The 19,553-nt window shown below is 42.6% G+C and overlaps 1 protein-coding gene across 2 annotated transcripts; it reads right to left on the minus strand.

Moving 5' to 3' along the window:
- Positions 1 to 2,814: 2,814 nt before the first annotated feature.
- On the minus strand, positions 2,815 to 19,453 carry RDH11 (retinol dehydrogenase 11). Of its 2 annotated transcripts, none has more exons than XM_019451462.2 (7): positions 19,329 to 19,453; positions 16,706 to 16,824; positions 16,198 to 16,353; positions 14,722 to 14,826; positions 13,955 to 14,164; positions 10,631 to 10,820; positions 2,815 to 3,598 (listed from the first exon to the last, which is right to left on the minus strand). In XM_019451462.2, exons 1-7 carry the CDS (start codon positions 19,394 to 19,396, stop codon positions 3,496 to 3,498), a joined length of 951 nt encoding a protein of 316 aa, XP_019307007.1. In that variant the 5' UTR covers positions 19,397 to 19,453; the 3' UTR covers positions 2,815 to 3,495. The 2 variants fall into 2 exon arrangements, with proteins under 2 accessions (XP_019307007.1, XP_053745500.1); XM_053889525.1 differs by lacking the exon at positions 2,815 to 3,598 and adding an exon at positions 7,823 to 8,113.
- Between the last annotated feature and the right edge of the window lie 100 nt (positions 19,454 to 19,553).

The following is a 19,553-nucleotide window of genomic DNA, read 5'->3' on the forward strand; positions in this document are numbered from 1 at the left end:
GCTTCCGGGGCCGCGGCGGGGTCCTCCCGAGCCGGAACGCCCACCCCCTTCATACCGTCACTGAGGGAGAGGCGGGCGCGAAAGCCTGACGGGAAGTCTGGTGGGCTGCCCGCCTGGGCGACTCCTGGGAGGGTGGTGGTGCATCGGAGCGAGCGGAGTCCTGAAGCCCCGGAAATACCCAGCTCAGGGTTGGGGAGAGCGCCACAACGGAAGGGACTGTGGGGGACCCGCGGGACGGGCAGCGCGACCGCCTGTCTCCAGGGCCCCGCCTTCCGGTGAGGGGCGGTCGCTGCAGTGCATGCCGGGGGCTGTAGTTCGGCGTGGAAGCCACTCGGACTCCGAAGTCACGCGCTGGCGGGGGCGGTGGTTCTGTCAACGCCACAGGCCCAGTGGGTAGTGCTGACAAGCAGTAGTTTGGTATCCGTAAGCGTTTGGAAATCATCTTCGCTATCATCGCCTCGTCTGGCGTCTCTCACTTCCTCAGTTCGTGTCCTGACTAAACATTAGCTTTCAGCCCTTGAGAGAGAGCTGGGGCAGGTTCCTTGCTTGCCCTGCAGCGGTAAAACAAAACAAAACAAAACAAAAAACGTTTTATTGGAGCGGTCAAACGCCCAGAGCCATATGCTTTCAGAAATAGTCCCTAGGCAGTGACTCCCCAAATACGCTCGCAGCCTCTAGTCTCTGTGCTCGCCTAGGTGCATTCATTCACTCAGCAGGTATTTTTAAATGTTTATTTTTGAGAGAGAGACACAGAGCGTGAGTGGCGGAGGGCCAGAGAGAGACACAGAAACCCAAGCAGGCTCCAGGCTCCGAGCTGTGAGCACAGAGCCCAGTGCGGGGCTGGAACTCACGGACGAGGAGATCACGACCTGAGTAAAAGTCAGAGGCTTAACTGACTGAGCCACCCAAGTGCCCCTCAGCAGGTATTTGTTAATGTTCAGCATGTCATTATGCTGTATCTGGGCATATGTTGGTGAATAAAAAATTCACTCTCTGTGCTTGGTTATTTTATAACGTGGTGAGCAAGGCGCACTCTGCTTCATCGGGTCTCTTTCCCACTACGTGTAATGTGTTAACAGTGACAAAGTCCTACTCTGCAACGTGGGTTTTCATGGTTCCATGGCAGGGAATTTCTATTTTCAACTTATTTCATGATTTTCCTATCAAAGCCCTTTCTGAAATGTTTGCTTGGCAGCCCAATATATAAAACTTCCCAAACATATTAAACGATATATGACTGTTCAGGGGGAAGTGATTTGATGATTCATATATCTCCTGGAACTTTATTTTTATCAGACTGATTCATGACCACTGATTCAACAAATGCATTGAGCTCTTAATGTTCATTGAATATAGAGATAGCAAAATCTGAGGTTGTTAGTGGAAGTGTAATGTGATTAAGTCCCACAACTCTGTTCTAGAAAGGACAGGTGCAAAAGGGGGGCATAATAGCCTGAGATGGAAAAAAATGTTTGAAAAGCATCACAAAAGCAGGAAATGAGTGAATGAATAATCAAATTATCACACAACCAAAGTTAATGGCATTTCAATGGAGACTATACTGTGGTTAGACTCTGAGACAAATTATCCTTAAAAATGAGAAATGACTGTATAACCATAATAATGAAAAGCATTTTCTTCTTATAGCTAAACTTTCATTTAATTGTTTTCTTTCATTGACTCTAATTCTTACAGCTTTTATTTAGGTAAGTAAAAACATTACAAATAATAAAAAATTTTTATTTGTCATTGATAGTTTAACATAAATTAAGTAAAATATTAGTTATGCTACTTAACTATTAAAAATTTCCAATTTTTCCATAAAATGACCATTTTTAAATATATAGCTTGATGGTCAAAACACGTTCAACAAAATATCCATTTACAAATATGAGAAGACTGTGGTCCCATAACTCTTTACCCCACCAAAGTGAATATGTAATTGTCAGTCCAAGAAAATCAAAGTCTATTAGAATAACATATTCTAAACAAGTGATAAGAACATTATTATTCCTCCAATTTCCTTTGGCAGCATTACTTTTGATAAAAATTCTCCAAATTAAATGTAGATTTTTAGCAAATAGACATTTTAATCATGTTAAGATAATGTAAGGAAATGCCCTGAAAGATTACTATAGTGACTGTAAATTACCAATATCCGTCCTTAGGATAATTTTGCTGAATAAAGAATTGGGGGCGGTTATTTTGGGACTTTTTCTGCCACATTGGTTGATTGGTGCTTATGAAGACAGTACAGTGTCAGTCTTGCTCACTCAGGTGCTCGCCCTCAATTCTTCCAGTTACATATTACCATCTTTAGTTTTGTTTGTTGTTGTTGTTTTTTTTTTTTTTTTTTAAGTCCTTAACTAGTCCCTTTACTGCATGCATTATCTTCCAGGATTTTTCTGTTTTAGACTTCTTCCCTGCTACCCATGTGCTTCTGGGTAAGTAGTTAACCATATATACAGAGTTGACTTCCCTTTGCTGGTCTATTCATTTGTATCAAAGACTGGATGACACTGTTTGCTCCATCTTTGAACATTTGCCTCCACCAGGGTCCAGTTTAATACTCTTCCTTTGTAGTTATTTTGAATTCTGTGAAAATAAGCCCCACTGTGTGACTACAGAAGAACACAAAGATAAACTCAGTGACAATCACCAAATAGCCTTTTCCTTCTTCTGGTTTTATAAGAGAAACTAAGACACAAAAAGGCCTCCATCGGTCTGGGGTCACTAACTAAAGTCAGGTAGATGATCTATCTTCCCATACTGCCCCTTTCTTTACCCACTTGCTGGTCTGAGAAACTAAGAAAATGATAGTTTAAGCTTGATTTTTATTTCTGCCATCCTCCAAACCCCACAAACTTCTTAGAAAAGGAAGCTCTTCTCTGTGGTCTAGATGTTGGAAAGTGTTTTAATAGCAGTGGCTTTAGGTTGTCAAGAGATAAAGCCATGCCATAATCCAGATTCAGTTAAGAGTTTCCGGAAATAATTCAGATGTTAGCATATGATGGTTTTCTTAACAGGTGAGGGATGAGTCCTGCTCTTGAGTCAAGCCACTGTGACTCAGAGTTAGGCTGAGGCTGCAGTGTGGCCCTCTTGAAATGAAGGTTGGATGGTGGTTGGGAGGAACTATGTTGTGAACAAAGAGGGTAGAAACTAATCCAAACTACCATAAATTGACCTTGCCATAGCTAAGATTCTCCTAGGTAGTAGGTTTCAGACAGCAAATATCAGCTCGCAGGTCATCTGAGGATCTTATCGTCTGATATCTCTTGCAACTGACAGTAATAAGGGCAAACTAAATCTGGAGTAAATGCAAGGTGTTTTGATGAATCTGGCAATGTGTGCTTTTCTCAGACATCAAGCAGGAAAGGCTGGAAGATTTGTTTTCTTTGTACTGACGATTTTGGTCACCATGAAGGAGAATCATTTTGGCAGGGAGTACTGAGTAGTCTGCTATAGGTTTCTCTTGAGTCCAACTGCTACCACCTGTCAGTCCATGGGGATGCCCAGCAGGTCACAACTGACATCCCATAGCCGTCTTGCTATTGTCTCATTCCGAGCCTGGGCAGAGACCCACGCCACACTGCAGTCACTGGAAATGAAAGAGAGAGACTTAAAACACAGGGTTTAAGAATGGAATCTGTTCTCTGCCTCGAACAAGGAATGTGACAGAAAAACAACCCAGGGATGACATGCCCTCTATACACTTCATAGGGCCAGTCTTTGTCTTACCTCTTCATTCTCCAATTCTTACCCCAGAGAAAATGTAATTGACATTTAGATCTCCTCACTAGACTACCTCTGATGAGAATGCTCTGTTTGATATGTAATGCATAGCAGTAAGTCTTTATATTCTGCTGTATATGTGTGTGTGTGTGTGTGTGTGTGTGTGTGTGTGTGTGTGTGTGTGTAAATGTTTATTTATTTTGAGAGAGAGAGCAGGGGAGGTGAGAAGAGAGAGAGAGAGAATCCCAATCAGATTCCACATCACCAGCACAGAGCCCAATGCAGGACTTGAACCCATGAACTGTGAGATCATGACCTGAGCTGAAATCAAGAGCCAGATGTTCAACCAACTGAACCACCCAGGTGCCCCTATATGTATATATTTAACTATAATATCTGTGTTATTATTTTAAATCCCCATTAAATACAGGAGAGAGACAGGGTGCCTGGGTGGCTCAGTGGGTTAAGCATCTGACTCTTGATATTGGCTCAGGTCATGATCTCACAGTTGTGGGATTGAGCCCCACATTGGGCTCCACACTGAGCATGGAACCTGCTTAAGATTCTCTCTCCCTCTCTCTGCCCCTCTCCCCCACTCGCACTCTCTCTCAAAATAAATAAACATCTAAAAAAACAAATGCAGGAGGGGTATTCAAACTCTGCACTTATCAGAAATTTTCTCAAAGACTTTTACTCATTTAAAAAAATTTTTTTTAATTTGTTAATGTTTATTTCTTTTTGACAGAGAGGCAGAGCATGAGTGGGGGAGGGGGAGACAGACACACAGAATTCGAAGCAGGCTCCAGGCTCCGAGCTGTCAGCACAGAGCCTGACGCAGGGCTCGAACCTATGAGCCATGAGATCATGACCTGAGCCGAAGTCGGATGCTTAACCAACTGAGCCACCCATGTGCCCCTTAAAAAAATCTTTTTAACATTTATTTATTTTTTGAGAGAGAGAGAGACAGAGACAGAGCACAAGTCGGGGGGAGGGGCAGGAAGAGAGGGAGACACAGAATCTGAAGCAGGCTCCAGGCTCTGAGCTGTCGGCACAGAGTCTAATGCAGGGCTCAGACCCGCAAACCAGGACATCATGACCTCCGGTGAAGTTGGACACTTAACCAGCTGAGCTATCCAGGTGCCCCCTTTTACTTATTTTTATATTCGCTGCATCTAGTACACAGCAGGCATTCAATAAAGTGATTGAGTAAATGAACTGCAATCTTTTAAGTTACATAAGAAGCAATTTTAAAAATTATACTATTTTAAGAAAACTGCTTCCAGGACATCCTAAGCAAATTCTGAAGATGAAAAGGAAACTTGGCAAGTCTGAAATAAGTACATGAAGCAAACTCCTAACACTACGTCCATTAAGACACTGCTAATCAAAGAGTGCGTTATGGATTAGCAGGAGCCATCATCTGGAAGCTTGTTAGCAATGCCGATTGTCAGGCCCCATCCAAACCTGCTGAATCAGAACAGGGTTGAGGCCCAGTTATCTGTTTTCAGCCACTTCCTCTAAAACACATAGAATTTTGAGAAACACCACTTAAAGATATCTTCAAATTTACAAAACAAGGCTTCTTGGTACTTCTGTTTAAGGGAACTCACCAGCATGACCAGTACAACCTGTCACTGCTGAGTAAAAAGACCATCACCGAGAACCAAAAGGCTTTGTATGACTCTCTCAGTTGGCCTCTGTAAGCCTCTGTAGACTCTATATATACCTGATGTTCTCTGCAAGGTTACAATGAAGAGCAAATGACACACACAATGGACACAATGGAAAGTGCTGTGTGTCATAAGCTATGACATGCTGTAAAATGTATTCAAATACCACAGTAAAAGCTACTTAAGTGTTGGGGCACCTGGGTGGCTTAGTCCGTTAAGCATCCGACTTCAGCTCAGGTCATGATCTTATGGTTTGTGGGTTCAAGCCCCATGTGGGGCTCTTCCTGCCAGTGCAGAGCCTGGAGCCTGCTTTAGATTCTGTGTCTTCCCCTCTCTCTCTCTCTGCCTCTCCCCTGCTCACACTCTTTCTCTCTGTCTCTCAAGGGTGAATAAACATTTAAAAAATTAAAAAAAAAAAAAAAAGCTACTTAAGTGTGGTTATGCATCAGCATGGTCATGGTGCTGATATTTCCAGTAGGATTTTGGGTAGTATCAACCAGTATATGTAAAAAGACCTATATCAAAACTTAATACAAAGACTATTCTACTGGCATAAGGACAGACATAGAAATTAATAGAAAAGGGGCACCTGGGTGGCTCAGTCGGTTAAGCATCCGACTTCGGCTCAGGTCATGATCTCACGATTTGTGAGTTCGAGCCCTGCATCGGGCTCTGTGCTGTCAGTTCAGAGACTGGAGCTTGCTTCAGATTCTGTGTCTCCCTCTCTCTCTGCTCCTCCCCCACTCATGCTGTCTCTGTCTCTCAAAAAATGAATAAATGTTAAAAAATTTTTTAAGAAATGAAAAGAAAAAATAAAAAAGTATAGAAGTACTCTTACATTTATGGTCAACTGATTTTTGATAAATCTGTTACGGACTGAATTATGTCCCCCCAAATCCATGTTGAATCCCTAAATCCCCAAGGTGACTGTATTTGGAGGAAGGGCTTTTAAGGAGATAATTAAGGTTAAATAGGGTCAAAAAGGTAGGGCTCCAATTCAATAGGACTAGTGTCCTTATAAGAGGAGACACCAGGAGTGTGCACACAGAGTAAAAACCATCTGAGGACACATCAAGAAGGCAGCCCGGTGCAAGCCAGGAAGAAACCAGAAATCAATCTTGTTGGCACCTTGATCTTGAACTATAAGAAAACTGTTTTCCTCCAGAACTGTAAGAAAATAAATTTCTGGTATTCTGCTATTGCAGCCCAAGGAATTTGAATATAGCTACCAAGAAAATTCAATGGGAAAAGAATAATCTTTTCAACAAACAGTTCTTGGAAAACCGGATATCCACATTCAAAATGAAACAGGACCCTATCCCCATGCCATATATAAAAATTAAATGAATCATAGACTGAAATGTAATGCTCAAATTATAAAACTGTTAGAAGAAAACATAGTAATAACTCTTTGTGCCCCTCAGTTAGGCAATGGTTTCTTAGGACACCAAAAGCACAAGTGACAAAAGAAAAAAGTCAATAAATTAGACTTCCTCAAAAACTTCTCTGCTTCAAAAGACACCATAAAGAAAGTAAAAAGACAAACCAAAGAGTGGAAGAAAATATTGGTAAATCACACATCTGACAAGGGACTTGCATCCAGACTATATAAAGAATCATTACAATTAAACAATAAAAAGACAATAATCCATTTTGAAATTGGGCAAAGGATATGAATAGACATTTCTCCAACAAAGATAAACAAATATGAGCACATGAAAAGATGCTTAACATCACTAGCAAGAAAATGCAAATGAAAACCATAATGAGAAAAACTAGAAGAACATAAATAGAAAAATTACTTCATATTTATTATAATGGCTAAAACAAAGGACAGAGGGGCGCTTGGGTGGCTCAGTTGGTTAAGTGTCTGACTTTGGCTCGGGTCATGATCTCACGGTTCATGAGTTTGGGCCCTGCGTTGAGCTTTGTGCTGACAGTTAGCCTGGAGCCTGCTTCAGATTCTGTGTCTCCATCTCTCTCTGCCCTCCCCCACTCACACTCTGTGTCACTCTCTCACTGCAAGGGCAGTGTATGAGGGAGAAACTGGAACCCTCATACACTACTGATGACAACACAAAATGCTGCAGCCACTTTGGAAAACACCCTGACAATTCCTCAACAGTTAAACATGGAGTTAACATGACCCATATTCCAGTGGGATTCCATTTCTAGGTATATAAACCAAGAAAAATGTCCATACAAAAATCTGTACATGAATATTCATAACATCATTATTCAATTAAAAAAAGTGACAACCCAAATGCCCACCAACTAATGAAGGGATAAATAAAATGTGGAACATCGACAAAATGAAATATTATTTGGCAATAAATAGGAATGATGTACTGATACATGTTTTGGCATGGATGACCTTGAACACATTTTGCAAAGTGAGAAAGAAGCCAGTCACAAAAGGCTACATATTATATGATTCTATTTATATGAAACATCCAGTACAGGCAAATCCATAGAGACAAAAGTAGGTTTATGGTTTCAGTCAGGAAGAAAAACTAGTGCAAAGTTTCTAATGTTTCAGTCAAGACAGACTTAAGTTCATTTCTTGATAGTGGTCAACACAGCTGCTGTTGGATCTTCAAAATGCTTACAATTGAGAATCCTTGGCACTGGAAAGGCTCTTCAAAAGCCAATTAAATATTTACTAAGTCATGAATTTGAGGCCGGCTTTCTTTAGATTACTCAGTCAAAACCTTAAAATTTCCAGGGAAGAAGAATCCAGTCATTCATGGAAAATCATTCTAGTGTATAAAACCATATAAATTTATCTTCCTGACTTTCAGACCCACATTTCCAACTATCTGCTATACATTTCTACTCCATGACTTATGGATATGCACTCACTCAACATGTATAAGGCCAGGTGTATTATAGAGGGCAACTGATCCATTCCACATTCTTTTGGCAACAGCAATCTGATTCCTTTCTGTAAAATTACCTCTTTCCCACAGTTTGGAGAGCCCATTAATCAAGTGCTGGTCTTCCCCTAACCAAGGGAGTGAGGATGTGAGGATGGAAGACCTAGTGCTTCCTTGCTAGAGAGCGGATGGTGAGCAACAAAACAAAGACTAAAGATAGTTGGCATATACTCGTTCCAGCAACCGTGCCCCGGCCAGTTGACTGGCCACTGTGTGTGTTCTAAGCCTGGCTCTTCAGTCTGCTCTTTGGACCTAGGAGAACCCCCATATTCTAATAAATTCCCTTCTTGCTCAAGTTAGCTTGAGTCTGTTTCCACTGCTTTGCAATCAGAGAACCCTAAGCTATACACATTATATTTCCATTTCTGCTGTCTCAGTTAATGTCATCATCAACCTCATAGTAAGTCAGGCTTGACCCCCAGGTCACCAACTCCTCCCCGACCTCTCATTCAATTATTCATCAAGTGGTAAAGATTCTGCCTCTTCAGGGCCTCTCTCTCTTAATCATTCTTTGCATTCCAACTGTCATTACCCTAAATCAGGAACTCATTATCTCTCACTTGGGTTATTTATCCATTCATTAAACAAAGTCAGCAGGGATGTTTCTCTGAAGCACAGAGCAGATTATTTCTCTTTCTACTGAAACAACTTCTGTGGCTCCTCTCCAGGTCTGGCATTATGGGCCTTTCATGATCTATCTACCTTTCTTTCCAATTTTAATTTATTTGCAGCCCTTTCTCTAAAAGTGCAAGTTATTTCCACATAATCTTGAAGAGGAGGTAAAAACATGCTAAAATTTCAATCTTATGTGATGTCTGAGACATGCTTCAAAATAACGTGAGAGGAGGAGTGCCTGGGTAGCTCATTCGGTTAAGTGTCCGACTTAAAGTCAGGTCACGGTCTCACGGTCTGTGGGTCTGAGCCCCGTGCCAGGCTCTGTGCCAACAGCTCAGAGCCTGGAGCCTGCTTCAGATTCTGTGTCTCCCTTTCTCTCTGACGCTCCCCTGCTTGTGCTCTGTCTCTCTCTCAAAAATAAATAAACATTAAAAAAATAATAACATGAGAGGAAAAAAATATGTGAAGGGCTGGTGGATGGGATGGGAGAACACTAGCTATGGTTTAATGGTTGTTGAGGCTGTACTGTGGGATTCAACATGCTATTTTACCTACGACTGTGTATGTTCAAAACCCTCTACAATAAAAAGTTTTAAAAGTCTTCACTTATTCAAGAACAGAGTCCATTGATACTATTTTAGTCCTGAAGACAATAGAAAAATACAAATTTTTTAATGTAAACAAAACAAAACAAGGAGTCCAAAAAGGAACAAAGAAAACTGGATGGACCTAAGAAAAAGTAGGAAGAAAAGAAACAGCCATATTAATAAAAGATGGCATGGAGAAAATCAAACCTACAAGTACCACGAAAAATGTGAATGAGTCAGTCCCCCTCTTAAAGGTAACAACCCTAGTCAAAAGACAAAAGCTGGGGCACCTGGGTGGCTCAGTTAGTTAAGCGTCTGACTTTGGCTCAGGTCATGATCTCATGGTTCGTGAGTTCAAGCCCTGCATCAGGCTATTTGTTATCAGCACAGAGCCCACTTTGGATCCTCTGTCCCCCTCTCTCTGCACCTCCCCTGCTTGTGTACTCTTTCTTTCTCTCAAAAATAAACATTAAAAAAAAAGAAGAGAGGGGTGCCTGGGTGGCTCAGTTGGTTAAGCATCTGACTCTTGGTTTTAGCTCAGGTCATGATCTCATGGTTTGTGAGTTTGAGCCCCATATTGGGCTCTGCGCCGACAGTATGGAGCCTGCTTGGGATTCTCTGCCTCCCCACCCCCCTGCCTCTCCTCCACTTGATCTCTATCTCTCTTTCTATCTCTCTCAAAAAAATAAATAAATAAACTTAAAAAAAAAAAGATGCAAAAGATGTTGTTTATTTATTTTTTTTAATTTTTTTTCAACGTTTTTTATTTATTTTTGGGACAGAGAGAGACAGAGCATGAACGGGGGAGGGGCAGAGAGAGAGGGAGACACAGAATCGGAAACAGGCTCCAGGCTCTGAGCCATCAGCCCAGAGCCTGACGCGGGGCTCGAACTCACAGACCGCAAGATCGTGACCTGGCTGAAGTCGGACGCTTAACCGACTGCGCCACCCAGGCGCCCCAAAAGATGTTGTTTAAAAAACAACAACAAAAAAAGCTATGTTGCCCAATGTACTTTATAAGAAGAGTACAAATCCAAATTATTTCCTTTGAGCAATGAAACCCCGTCTTCAAAAACAGATATATTCATACCTGAAATGATGCCCATTTAGAATCTCAAGACCTTCTGTTATGGCACAGTACAGGCTGGTCTGGGCTCCCTGTTTAGGGGTCTTGATGAAGAAGGAGAAAAGCCACCACATCCACTTCATGAAAGGTGAGTGCCGAACCAATTCAGAGTTGACTGTGCCAGGGTGTACAGAATACGTCGTAACGCCAGAGCCTAATGGGGGTGCCGTTGGGAGAGAGGAAGACAGGACTTGATATTGCCACATGGCCGAAGAGAGCAGAGGATACGAATAAACATTTGACCCCATGAAGACTCCCTTCCCCCAACAGTATTACAAGCATTCCTCACAGTAATTTATATCTCCCCATCTCACAGGTTAAGATTAAAGCTCAAAGAGGTTACTAACTGTTAGCAAACAGTAGAGCCAGGACTCAACCTATTAGTAGCACTTGACACTACTGACTACTTCTTTCTCAAAGCTGCCTTTTTATTGGCTTCCATGACCCCACACTCTTGATTTTCCTATCCTTTCTCGCTGCTTCCTCTTAGCTTCCTGGGCCAGTTCATCATCTTCTACTCAAACTTCAAATGTTGGAGTTCTCATGGCTTGCTAAAATCCCTCTCTATAACTTTACGGTATGCACATTTTTTGGTACATTATACTCCTTTGAACTCTTAACTGACTACGAGAGGCAGTGTAATGTAGTGGTTCAGGGCATGAACTTTTGTGGGCAGACCGCCCAGTTTCAAATCCTAGCTTTACCACTCATTAGCTGTGTGACCTTGAGCAAGCTCCTGATGTTGTGACTCAGTTTCCTCTTAAAATGAGGATAATCCTAATACCTGCACCTCACAAGGTTGTTCTGAGGATTAAATGAGTTCATATGTACAAGAGGCTAGAACAGTATCTGGTGCATGGTAAGTGCTAAATGACACTCATGCATGGCTATGCCAAAGAGGTTTCCAAATTTTTATTGATTTTGGAAAGATAATACGAACACCTATACATATACTGCTTATTACCTAATCTCCCTGGTACAGGTGAGATTTTGTTGCCAAATGAGCTTTGGTGTCAAGCTTCTGAAAAAATGGAATTTTCATGTCTTTGTGGATTTCATAATTGCAGACGAAGGACTGTGGATATATATTATTTCCAACTTGACATCTACTCTAGATGACCCATAGTAATGCAGACACATAGGTCTTCAATTAACTTCATACTTTTTAAGGCCAAACCTGGATCTTGCAGTGTTTCCTAACTCCTGACCAGGCAGGCCCACACAGCAGTTCTTGACGATTCCCCACGTTACCATGCTCAACAAGCTTTAGGGTTTTCCCATCCTAGATATCTCTTAGGAGTGTCCACTACCCTCCATCTCTACCACTGTAGTCCAAGCTACTGTCATCAATCACCTAGACTATAGAAATCACTTGCTGTACACAGCCCTGCCCCCATTTTAAAGGGTTTCCACTGCTCTTACACCAAAATCTTTACCATAGCCTCTAAGGATTTTGCCCCTGTCGACCTCACCAGTCTCAGGTCAGATTTCTCTTACTCTTGCTTTCTTCATTTTAACCACAGCAGCCTCTCCATTTCTCAAACTGAGCCAAGACTTTTGTGCATTCTCTTTCTTCTGCCTGGAATGTTCCTCAACCTCCTCAGATGCCTCATTCCACCTGCTCTGTAACCCATTTAATTTCTAATCATCTTATATAAAGGCTTAGCTTGCAACTCATTTCTTTAGAGAAATCCCTGATCCCTTAGACTGAATAAGCACCCACCCCAATCCATTATAGGTCCTTGTACTTCCCCTTTCATAGTATTTACAATTATAATTAAACAACAACAAAAAGGAAACATTCCAGATGTTGTTAAGGAAATTAATAAATAAACGGAGGCTCATCTATATGGCGAAATATAATGCAGCCCACAAAAGGAATGGGGTAAATCTGTATGTACAACATGGAAAGATCTCCAAAATATTGTGTTGGAATTTCAGTTCCTTATATATGATGTACACGTATATAAATGCATAAAAAATGATTGACAGGTGCACATCAAGTTGTTGACAGTGGTTCCTTGAGGGGAGAAAGAAGGGAGAAAGTGGGGATTAAGTAAAGGGTTTTTTTCACTTTTAGCTCTATATTATTGGAACTTATTACAAAGAGAATTATTCATGTATTCCTAGACTGATTTTACATGTGATAATGTATAAATACTTGTTTATTATCTCCCTCCCCCAGTGGATCTAAACCAAATCAAAGAAGGGACTGTACTTGTATCAGGCACCACTCCATCTCCAAGCCCTGAATCAGTGCATAGAAGAGCATGGATACTGAATACTTGACTGCTGAATGGATGAATGAACGACTCCTCTGTTATGCCCAGGTTGCCTTCATTGCACCACAGCTGTCTCCCACCTAATCCTCACATCTCTCAGGCTTCCTCACTTGTGTATCCTCTGCTTTTATCGGATCCTCATGGCTGGGTCTATCTCTCCACCTCAAGGGCACCCTAGCTCCCCTACCAACCCTTTGGATAGTTTTCACCATCCAGTTACTCTGATCCATCCTGAGCTGATAAACAATGTCACGTCCTGGGCATAGACTGGGCATATGAAGTGAGCTGACCACAGCTTCCTTCCCCCACATTGCTGTCCACATAACTTGATGATCCTGTCCCAACAATGGGGCTTCTATGTCTGACTTCTTGAGCCAGAATTCTGCCTGCCTCAACTCCAAAGTAACTCCAGCTGTCCACCCTGGATTACCTTTCTTTTTCTTGAAAATTCAGAGTGGACAGTGCTAAGGACCTCTGTGTATTTGTGACTGGAGAATTCCCTCTTCAAGCATGCATTTCTCTTACTTAACCTTTTGCTGTTAGGGGGCAACATCCCGCCCCCCCTCCTCCCACCATTGTCCTAGCACCTGTTTTATCCTAATGGTTGTATCTAGTGCCAGTTCAGGTCCCTCCCTTCTATCTAGTCTCATTATGAGTAAAAAACCTTGCTTGCTCATGAGACCTGACTTAATAAGGACAATAACCTATAAAATAATCCCATTTTACTTATGAGGAAATAAGTCCTGAAAAGTTAAGTAGCTTGCTACAGGTCACACGGCTGATAAGTACTAAAGCTAAGCCTTATGACTCAAAGTCAGAATTTCCCCATCTCCTGCCAGCCACCTCCAATATTCAGTTTTGGGCTACTTACTAAAATAATACCCAGTTATAGTCATGAAAGCAGGTTTTATCCAGAGGATAGGCTCCCGAAAACAGAATGTATTCCTGTGGCTTTTGGCTACTTCCCATTGACTTATATCTCTATATTCATTTCTTCTAAGCCTACCTTTGAGCCTCCGGGCCAGTTCCTGGGTGAAGAGAATGTTGGCTAACTTGCTGTGACAGTAGGCCAGACCTGCATTGTAGAATTTCTCACCCTGCAGGTTATGGAAGTGGATCCTCCCCAGGTGATGCGCTAGGGAAGACACATTCACTACCCTTGATGGGGCTGATTCCTTCAGCTTCTCTAGCAACAGATGGGTCAGGAGGAAGTGACCTACAAGAAAAACTAGAATTAATACAGTTCGAGGCCAATGTCAGGGTTAAGGGAGTCGTGGTGAGCTCTGCAGAGAATTCAGGAATAAGGCTTTTTGCCTCATTAATTCATTATCAACTACAGAACAAGCTCAGTGAGGGTTTAGGAAAATAGGACAGCCATCCATCCATGAGGGGGATCTGGAACATGTGAATATGAAGTCCTGTCTTCTTCCAACTTTGATTAATATCACTCTTTAAGAGCAGGCAGCCTCTACCTAATGTTCGCCGTGAGGATCACTACAAAGAAAGCAACACAGTCCTCAGTCCAATTAGGCTGTTAAAAATGCCCCAAAGTAAATTGAATCCAAATCACAGATTAAAAAGTTGGTGTAGCCTCAAGTGGGCCTCAAATTTATCCCTGGGCTTTCAGGCAGGACCATAATATTCGCTATTCACTTATCGTCTTTTAGGGCCCAGTGTCCAATCGCATCACAAGGACAGCTCAATCTGACCCCTAAGTTTGCCAAGGAGAACTTTAGGTTTCCTCCAGTTTTGTGATGAGGCCAGATTTCTTACCCAAGTGGTTGACTCCCATGTGCATCTCAAAGCCATCTGCTGTCTTAGAGTAGGGACACATCATCACTCCTGCATTGTTGATCAAAATGTGAAGATGCTTTTCCTCTGCAGGGAAGAGATGTAGTGTGGAAGCAGCCAGCCACAGCGGTGATACCTAAGAAGTCTGCCTTAGAAATGGGGACCCACGGCTTCAATCTTTCCTCCATTTCCCCTTCAGATGTATTTTGTATTGTTTTTCATTATTTAAGACTGTAGTTGAATCCTACATACTTTTAGCACAGAGCAAAATTCCATCTTATACAACCAAGTGGCCTTTATGATCTTTCCAATTAAGGAGCTACTTACTCATTGCTTTCGAAAAAGTGTTCTACCCAGCTCTCCTAATAGAAAGACTTCCCGGGCTGAATGGGAAGAATCCAAGCAGGAGAAAAAAGGATGTTCTGTATGTACCCCTGATACTGGAGAACTCCAAAAGGCACCAAAAGAAATACTGGTTTCACCTCTTTGTTACATATGACAACTCTTTCTCCTGGTTTATTTTCTCACGTGGTTTTTAATTTCTAACTATAAGCTCATATCAGCAGAAGCTGTTTACTTAGGGAGGCCAAGATCCCTGTATTATGAGGGGATGCCTACAGACTACTCTTGGATTTGATTTTGATGTGATTCTATAGGATTTTATGTTAATTCCTCAGCTCAAGATTCTTACATCATTTGGTGATGTAATAAATTCTCCCCCATAGATGATGCCAACTTGAGGTTCTAGTATCTTACAGATGACTCTCTAACCATCTATGTCCTGAAGAGAAGATGAGCTTTTTTGTCATGCCTTAGAGCTGGTGGCGAGGTTTTTTTTATGCCTCTTTATCATGGACAAGATGGCTTTTTGTGAGTCCCAACCTTATGTGAAGCCTGAGATACAGCTCCCCAGCTCTCAGGGCCTGAGTCCTTATCTTCTGTCCCTGTATGAGTGTTTAGACTCCAGACCCTAAAGCTCATATTGAGTTCAGATACTTCCGTGAGATTTTTGGCTTTAGTTCTTATGCATTACTAGGACTTTTTTTTTTTTTTTTTTAATGTTTACCTATTTATTTTGAGAGAGACAAAGAGAGAATGGGAAGGAGCAGAGACAGAGAATCCCAAGCAGGCTCTATGCTGTCAGTGCAGAACCTAATGCGGGGCTCAATCCCATGAACTACAAGATCATGACCACAGCTGAAATCCAGAGTCGGACGCTTAACTGACTGAGCCACCCAGGTGCCTTGCATGCTATGACTTTTTAAATCCATTTTTTTTTTTATTTCTGCCTCTTGAGGATTCCCCTTTGTTACTAAGGAGTCAGCTATGAATGAAAGTTTTTTATTATAAACGATCTAGTATTTCTACGTATTAAAGAGGGAGAAGGACCTTTTCCTTTAGCTAAGTCTGCTATGTTGATTGCAAGACCAAAAACATAATCTCTGGTTCAACACTTACCTGCTAAGAAATCTTTAGCAAAGGCTCGAATAGATTTAGTATCAGCCAAGTCCAATTCCCGCACCAACACCTGTTGGTTCCCTGTCATGGTCTGGATCTCTCTGGCCACCAATTCCCCCTTTTGGATATCCCGGCATGCTAAATACACACGGGCTCCTGTCAATCAACATATAAAAGAGACAAACTGTCAGCTCTGCTTTGGAGTGGACATTACAGACCTATAGACTTATGAATGTAATTTTCTACTGTTTGTTTTTTTTTTTTTAATCGGAATTTTACCCCTACTTCACGACAGAGGTATCTGGTGAGCAAATCAAAAAGGAAAAATAAATAATATTCATTAAGTATCCATTACATGCAGAGCATTATACTAGATTGAGACCAGTGAATCTGTGGGACACTTGGAAGGTTCTTAAATTCCAATATTAGGAGGAAATAGTGAGCATGGTCATCCTTGTGAGGGATAAAATGGCAGTAGCAGGAGGGAATTAGAAGCAGATGATCTTGCCTCTTTGAGCCAGCTCTTTGGCTGTCTCCTTTCCGATGCCTGTGTTGGCTCCAGTGACCACAGCCACCTTCCCAGGAAGCTGGACAGTTGATGTACACACCCCGCTAGACAGCATTTTCCTGTAGAGAGGAAGGGAGAGCTCATCAGTTCTTCATTCTCCTTGCCCTGGCCAGAGGTTCCTGCAACCCCCATGTCTTCCAATCCCAGGCTAAGGTTTATTTTGGTTCTTTCTAGTACTGTCCCTTTACAGATTTAAGTAAGTTTGAAGAAAAATTTTCTGCTCTTGCTCAAGAACAAAATTGATTTTATTGTAATGGCAAACCTTAGAGCTGCCCCTTGCAGTATAACAACTAGATAAATATTTGATTGTCCAGGCACCTGGCTTCAGTTTGAGCTCTTCAACAGGCTTGGGGAATCACAAGACTCAGCCTACAAGCAAGACTGGTCCACTTAATGTCAATCTGCCCACAACTGGCACTTTATGGCCTAGAGATACATAATTCAACAAAAAAGTTAAAATTATGAAAGCTTGTCAACCTGAGGTGAAACACAGAAACAGAAACACGCATGCACACACACAATTAAAATTAAGACAAAGAAAAGACATAAATTAGGGGCACCTGGGTGGCTCAGTCAGTTAAGCGTCTGACTTCTGCTCAGGTCATGATCTCACAGTTCGTGAGTTCCAGCCCCATGTCTGGCTCTGTGCTGACAGCTTGGAGCCTGGAGCCTGCTTCAAATTCTGGTCTCCCTCTTTCTCTGCCCCTTCCCCACTCGTGTGCGCGCTCTCTCTCACTCTCTCTCTCTCAAAAATAAAAAATAAACATTAAAAAAAATTTTTTTTAATTATTCAAGAAAAGACATAAATCAGTACAAAGTGGAGCTGGTTGAGTGTTCTTGTTCCTAAGCACTGTGCTATCCTTCTTTTCCACAGAAATGAATGCACAAACAGGGATTAACAGGTCTGAAATTGTTCTTTTTCTTCTCTGCAAATCTCAAGACTCAAGTAAAAAGAATCTCTTGACTAGGAGATACAATTTTAAAGAGCATGTCAGTATTTTTCATTGAACTTGAGAATTGCAAAGCACACACTCCTAGCCATGAACGCTACCTGGTTAGTGGACACAGGCCGATAGGAAGCAAACTAACTCATGGTGCTCACCTACGGCTATCTTCCTTCTCAGAGAAAAGCCTCCTTGCTCAGTTTCTCACATCCTTTCAGTTTTAGCTCCAGGAGCAACAACTATCAGGACCTCCACTGAGCTCGCTCTTCTCCTTACCAACAGGAATGAAAGGGACAACCAACTATGAAAAGTCTAGCTCTGGGCTAGCTCCCATGACCTAGCCAGGCGTTTGCAGATATGACCCTTGCAGCATAATCTTCCTCAGAAAAATCTCACAGAGACGTGAGCAGTATTTTCAGTTCAGGTTCAACTTTTCATTGAGATTCTATTTGGGTAAGAGAATCTTGTGGTGTAAAATGATAAAAAGCGGGGCACTGGGCTGGCTCAGTTGGTTAAGCATCTGACTTGGGCTCAGGTCATGATCCCACAGTTGGTGAGTTTGAGCCCCACGTCGGGCTCTATGCTGACAGCGTTGAGCCTGGAGCCTGCTTCAGATTCTTTGTCTCCTTCTCTCTCTCTGCCCCTCCTCTGCTCATGCTCTCTTTCTCAAAAATAAATTAAACATTAAAAAAAATTTTTTTTTAAAGAGATAAAAAGCGTTTTCATCTGAGTGGGAGCACGAGGTGTTCAGAAGGGAGGAAGAACTAGAAGAGGAGCAAGACGGTGGGTGGTGACCACGCCCCTCCTCCCCCCTCCCCCACCCAGAAAGGGTTGTGTCTCATCAGTCACTGGTCCACCGTCACTACTGGTGATTTACTCAGAACCAATCAGCAGGCGCCTTTGTGCAACTCTGCCGATTTTCTGTGTCACTCAGCCAGCCATTGGCTACTGTGTCACCAGGTCCAGAAAGCATTACCCCTCAAGCTCTCTGTCTCAACCCCAAACCCCAGGTTATGAGTCGTGCTCTGAAGGCAGGATACCGCTCATGACGAAACCCTTTCATTTCTTTCCTTTACAAAAAAAGCGAATCTAACAGCAACAAGAGATCAAGCAATGGGTCTGCGGATACCACGATTCCCATCGAGGAACAGTTTCAGAAAGCAAAAAGTCGAATCGCTCCATTGCACTTCAAAGGCTGGAAGCAAGAAGCCAGATAGGACTAGTCCAAGGCGTGGGAGCTAAGGGGAAAACAGTGTTGAGGTCCTCACTCCATTTTAGGGTCTAAAACCCCCCAATGCTGGAAACTTAAGTGTTGGAGGTAGCCTTGCACACGGGGTTCTCTGGAGCGGGAAGCAAAGGCTGCGGAGACGAAAAAAGGGATCGGAGAAACAAAGTGGGGTGCTGCGGAATGCAGCCCCCTCCCACTGCCCGAAGTCTCCTGTTCTCGTCCCCCCGCATCCAGGACAGCTGGACCTCCTCCGACCAACCGAACTCCGGGCCTCGACCTACTGGGGCCCCCCAGGGAGTTTTCCTTTTCCTTCTTTTGGAGAACAGAGCTTCGGTGAGGACTAACGCCCCCCTGAATTCTTCTCAAGAGAAGGCAATACATTTGCACAGACCTGATTTTGGGTGCAGCGATGTACAGGAAAAAGGGGAGAAGGAGGAGCAGGAGCAGGACCCCGACCATCCTGGCTGGCTGCTGGGCTGCACAAGCGGAGCGAGATGCCCCAGCAAGCCTTGCCGGACTGTGGCTGCTCCTCCCAGACACGCCCTAGTCTCAGTACGACAGCCCACGGAGCAAAGCCGTCTGGGAAATGTAGTCCACAGCTTGGTCCTAAACTTAG

This window comes from Panthera pardus, unplaced genomic scaffold (genome assembly GCF_024362965.1).
Source record: "Panthera pardus isolate Hobbes unplaced genomic scaffold, ASM2436296v1 HiC_scaffold_24, whole genome shotgun sequence".
NCBI classification, from domain to species: domain Eukaryota; kingdom Metazoa; phylum Chordata; class Mammalia; order Carnivora; family Felidae; genus Panthera; species Panthera pardus.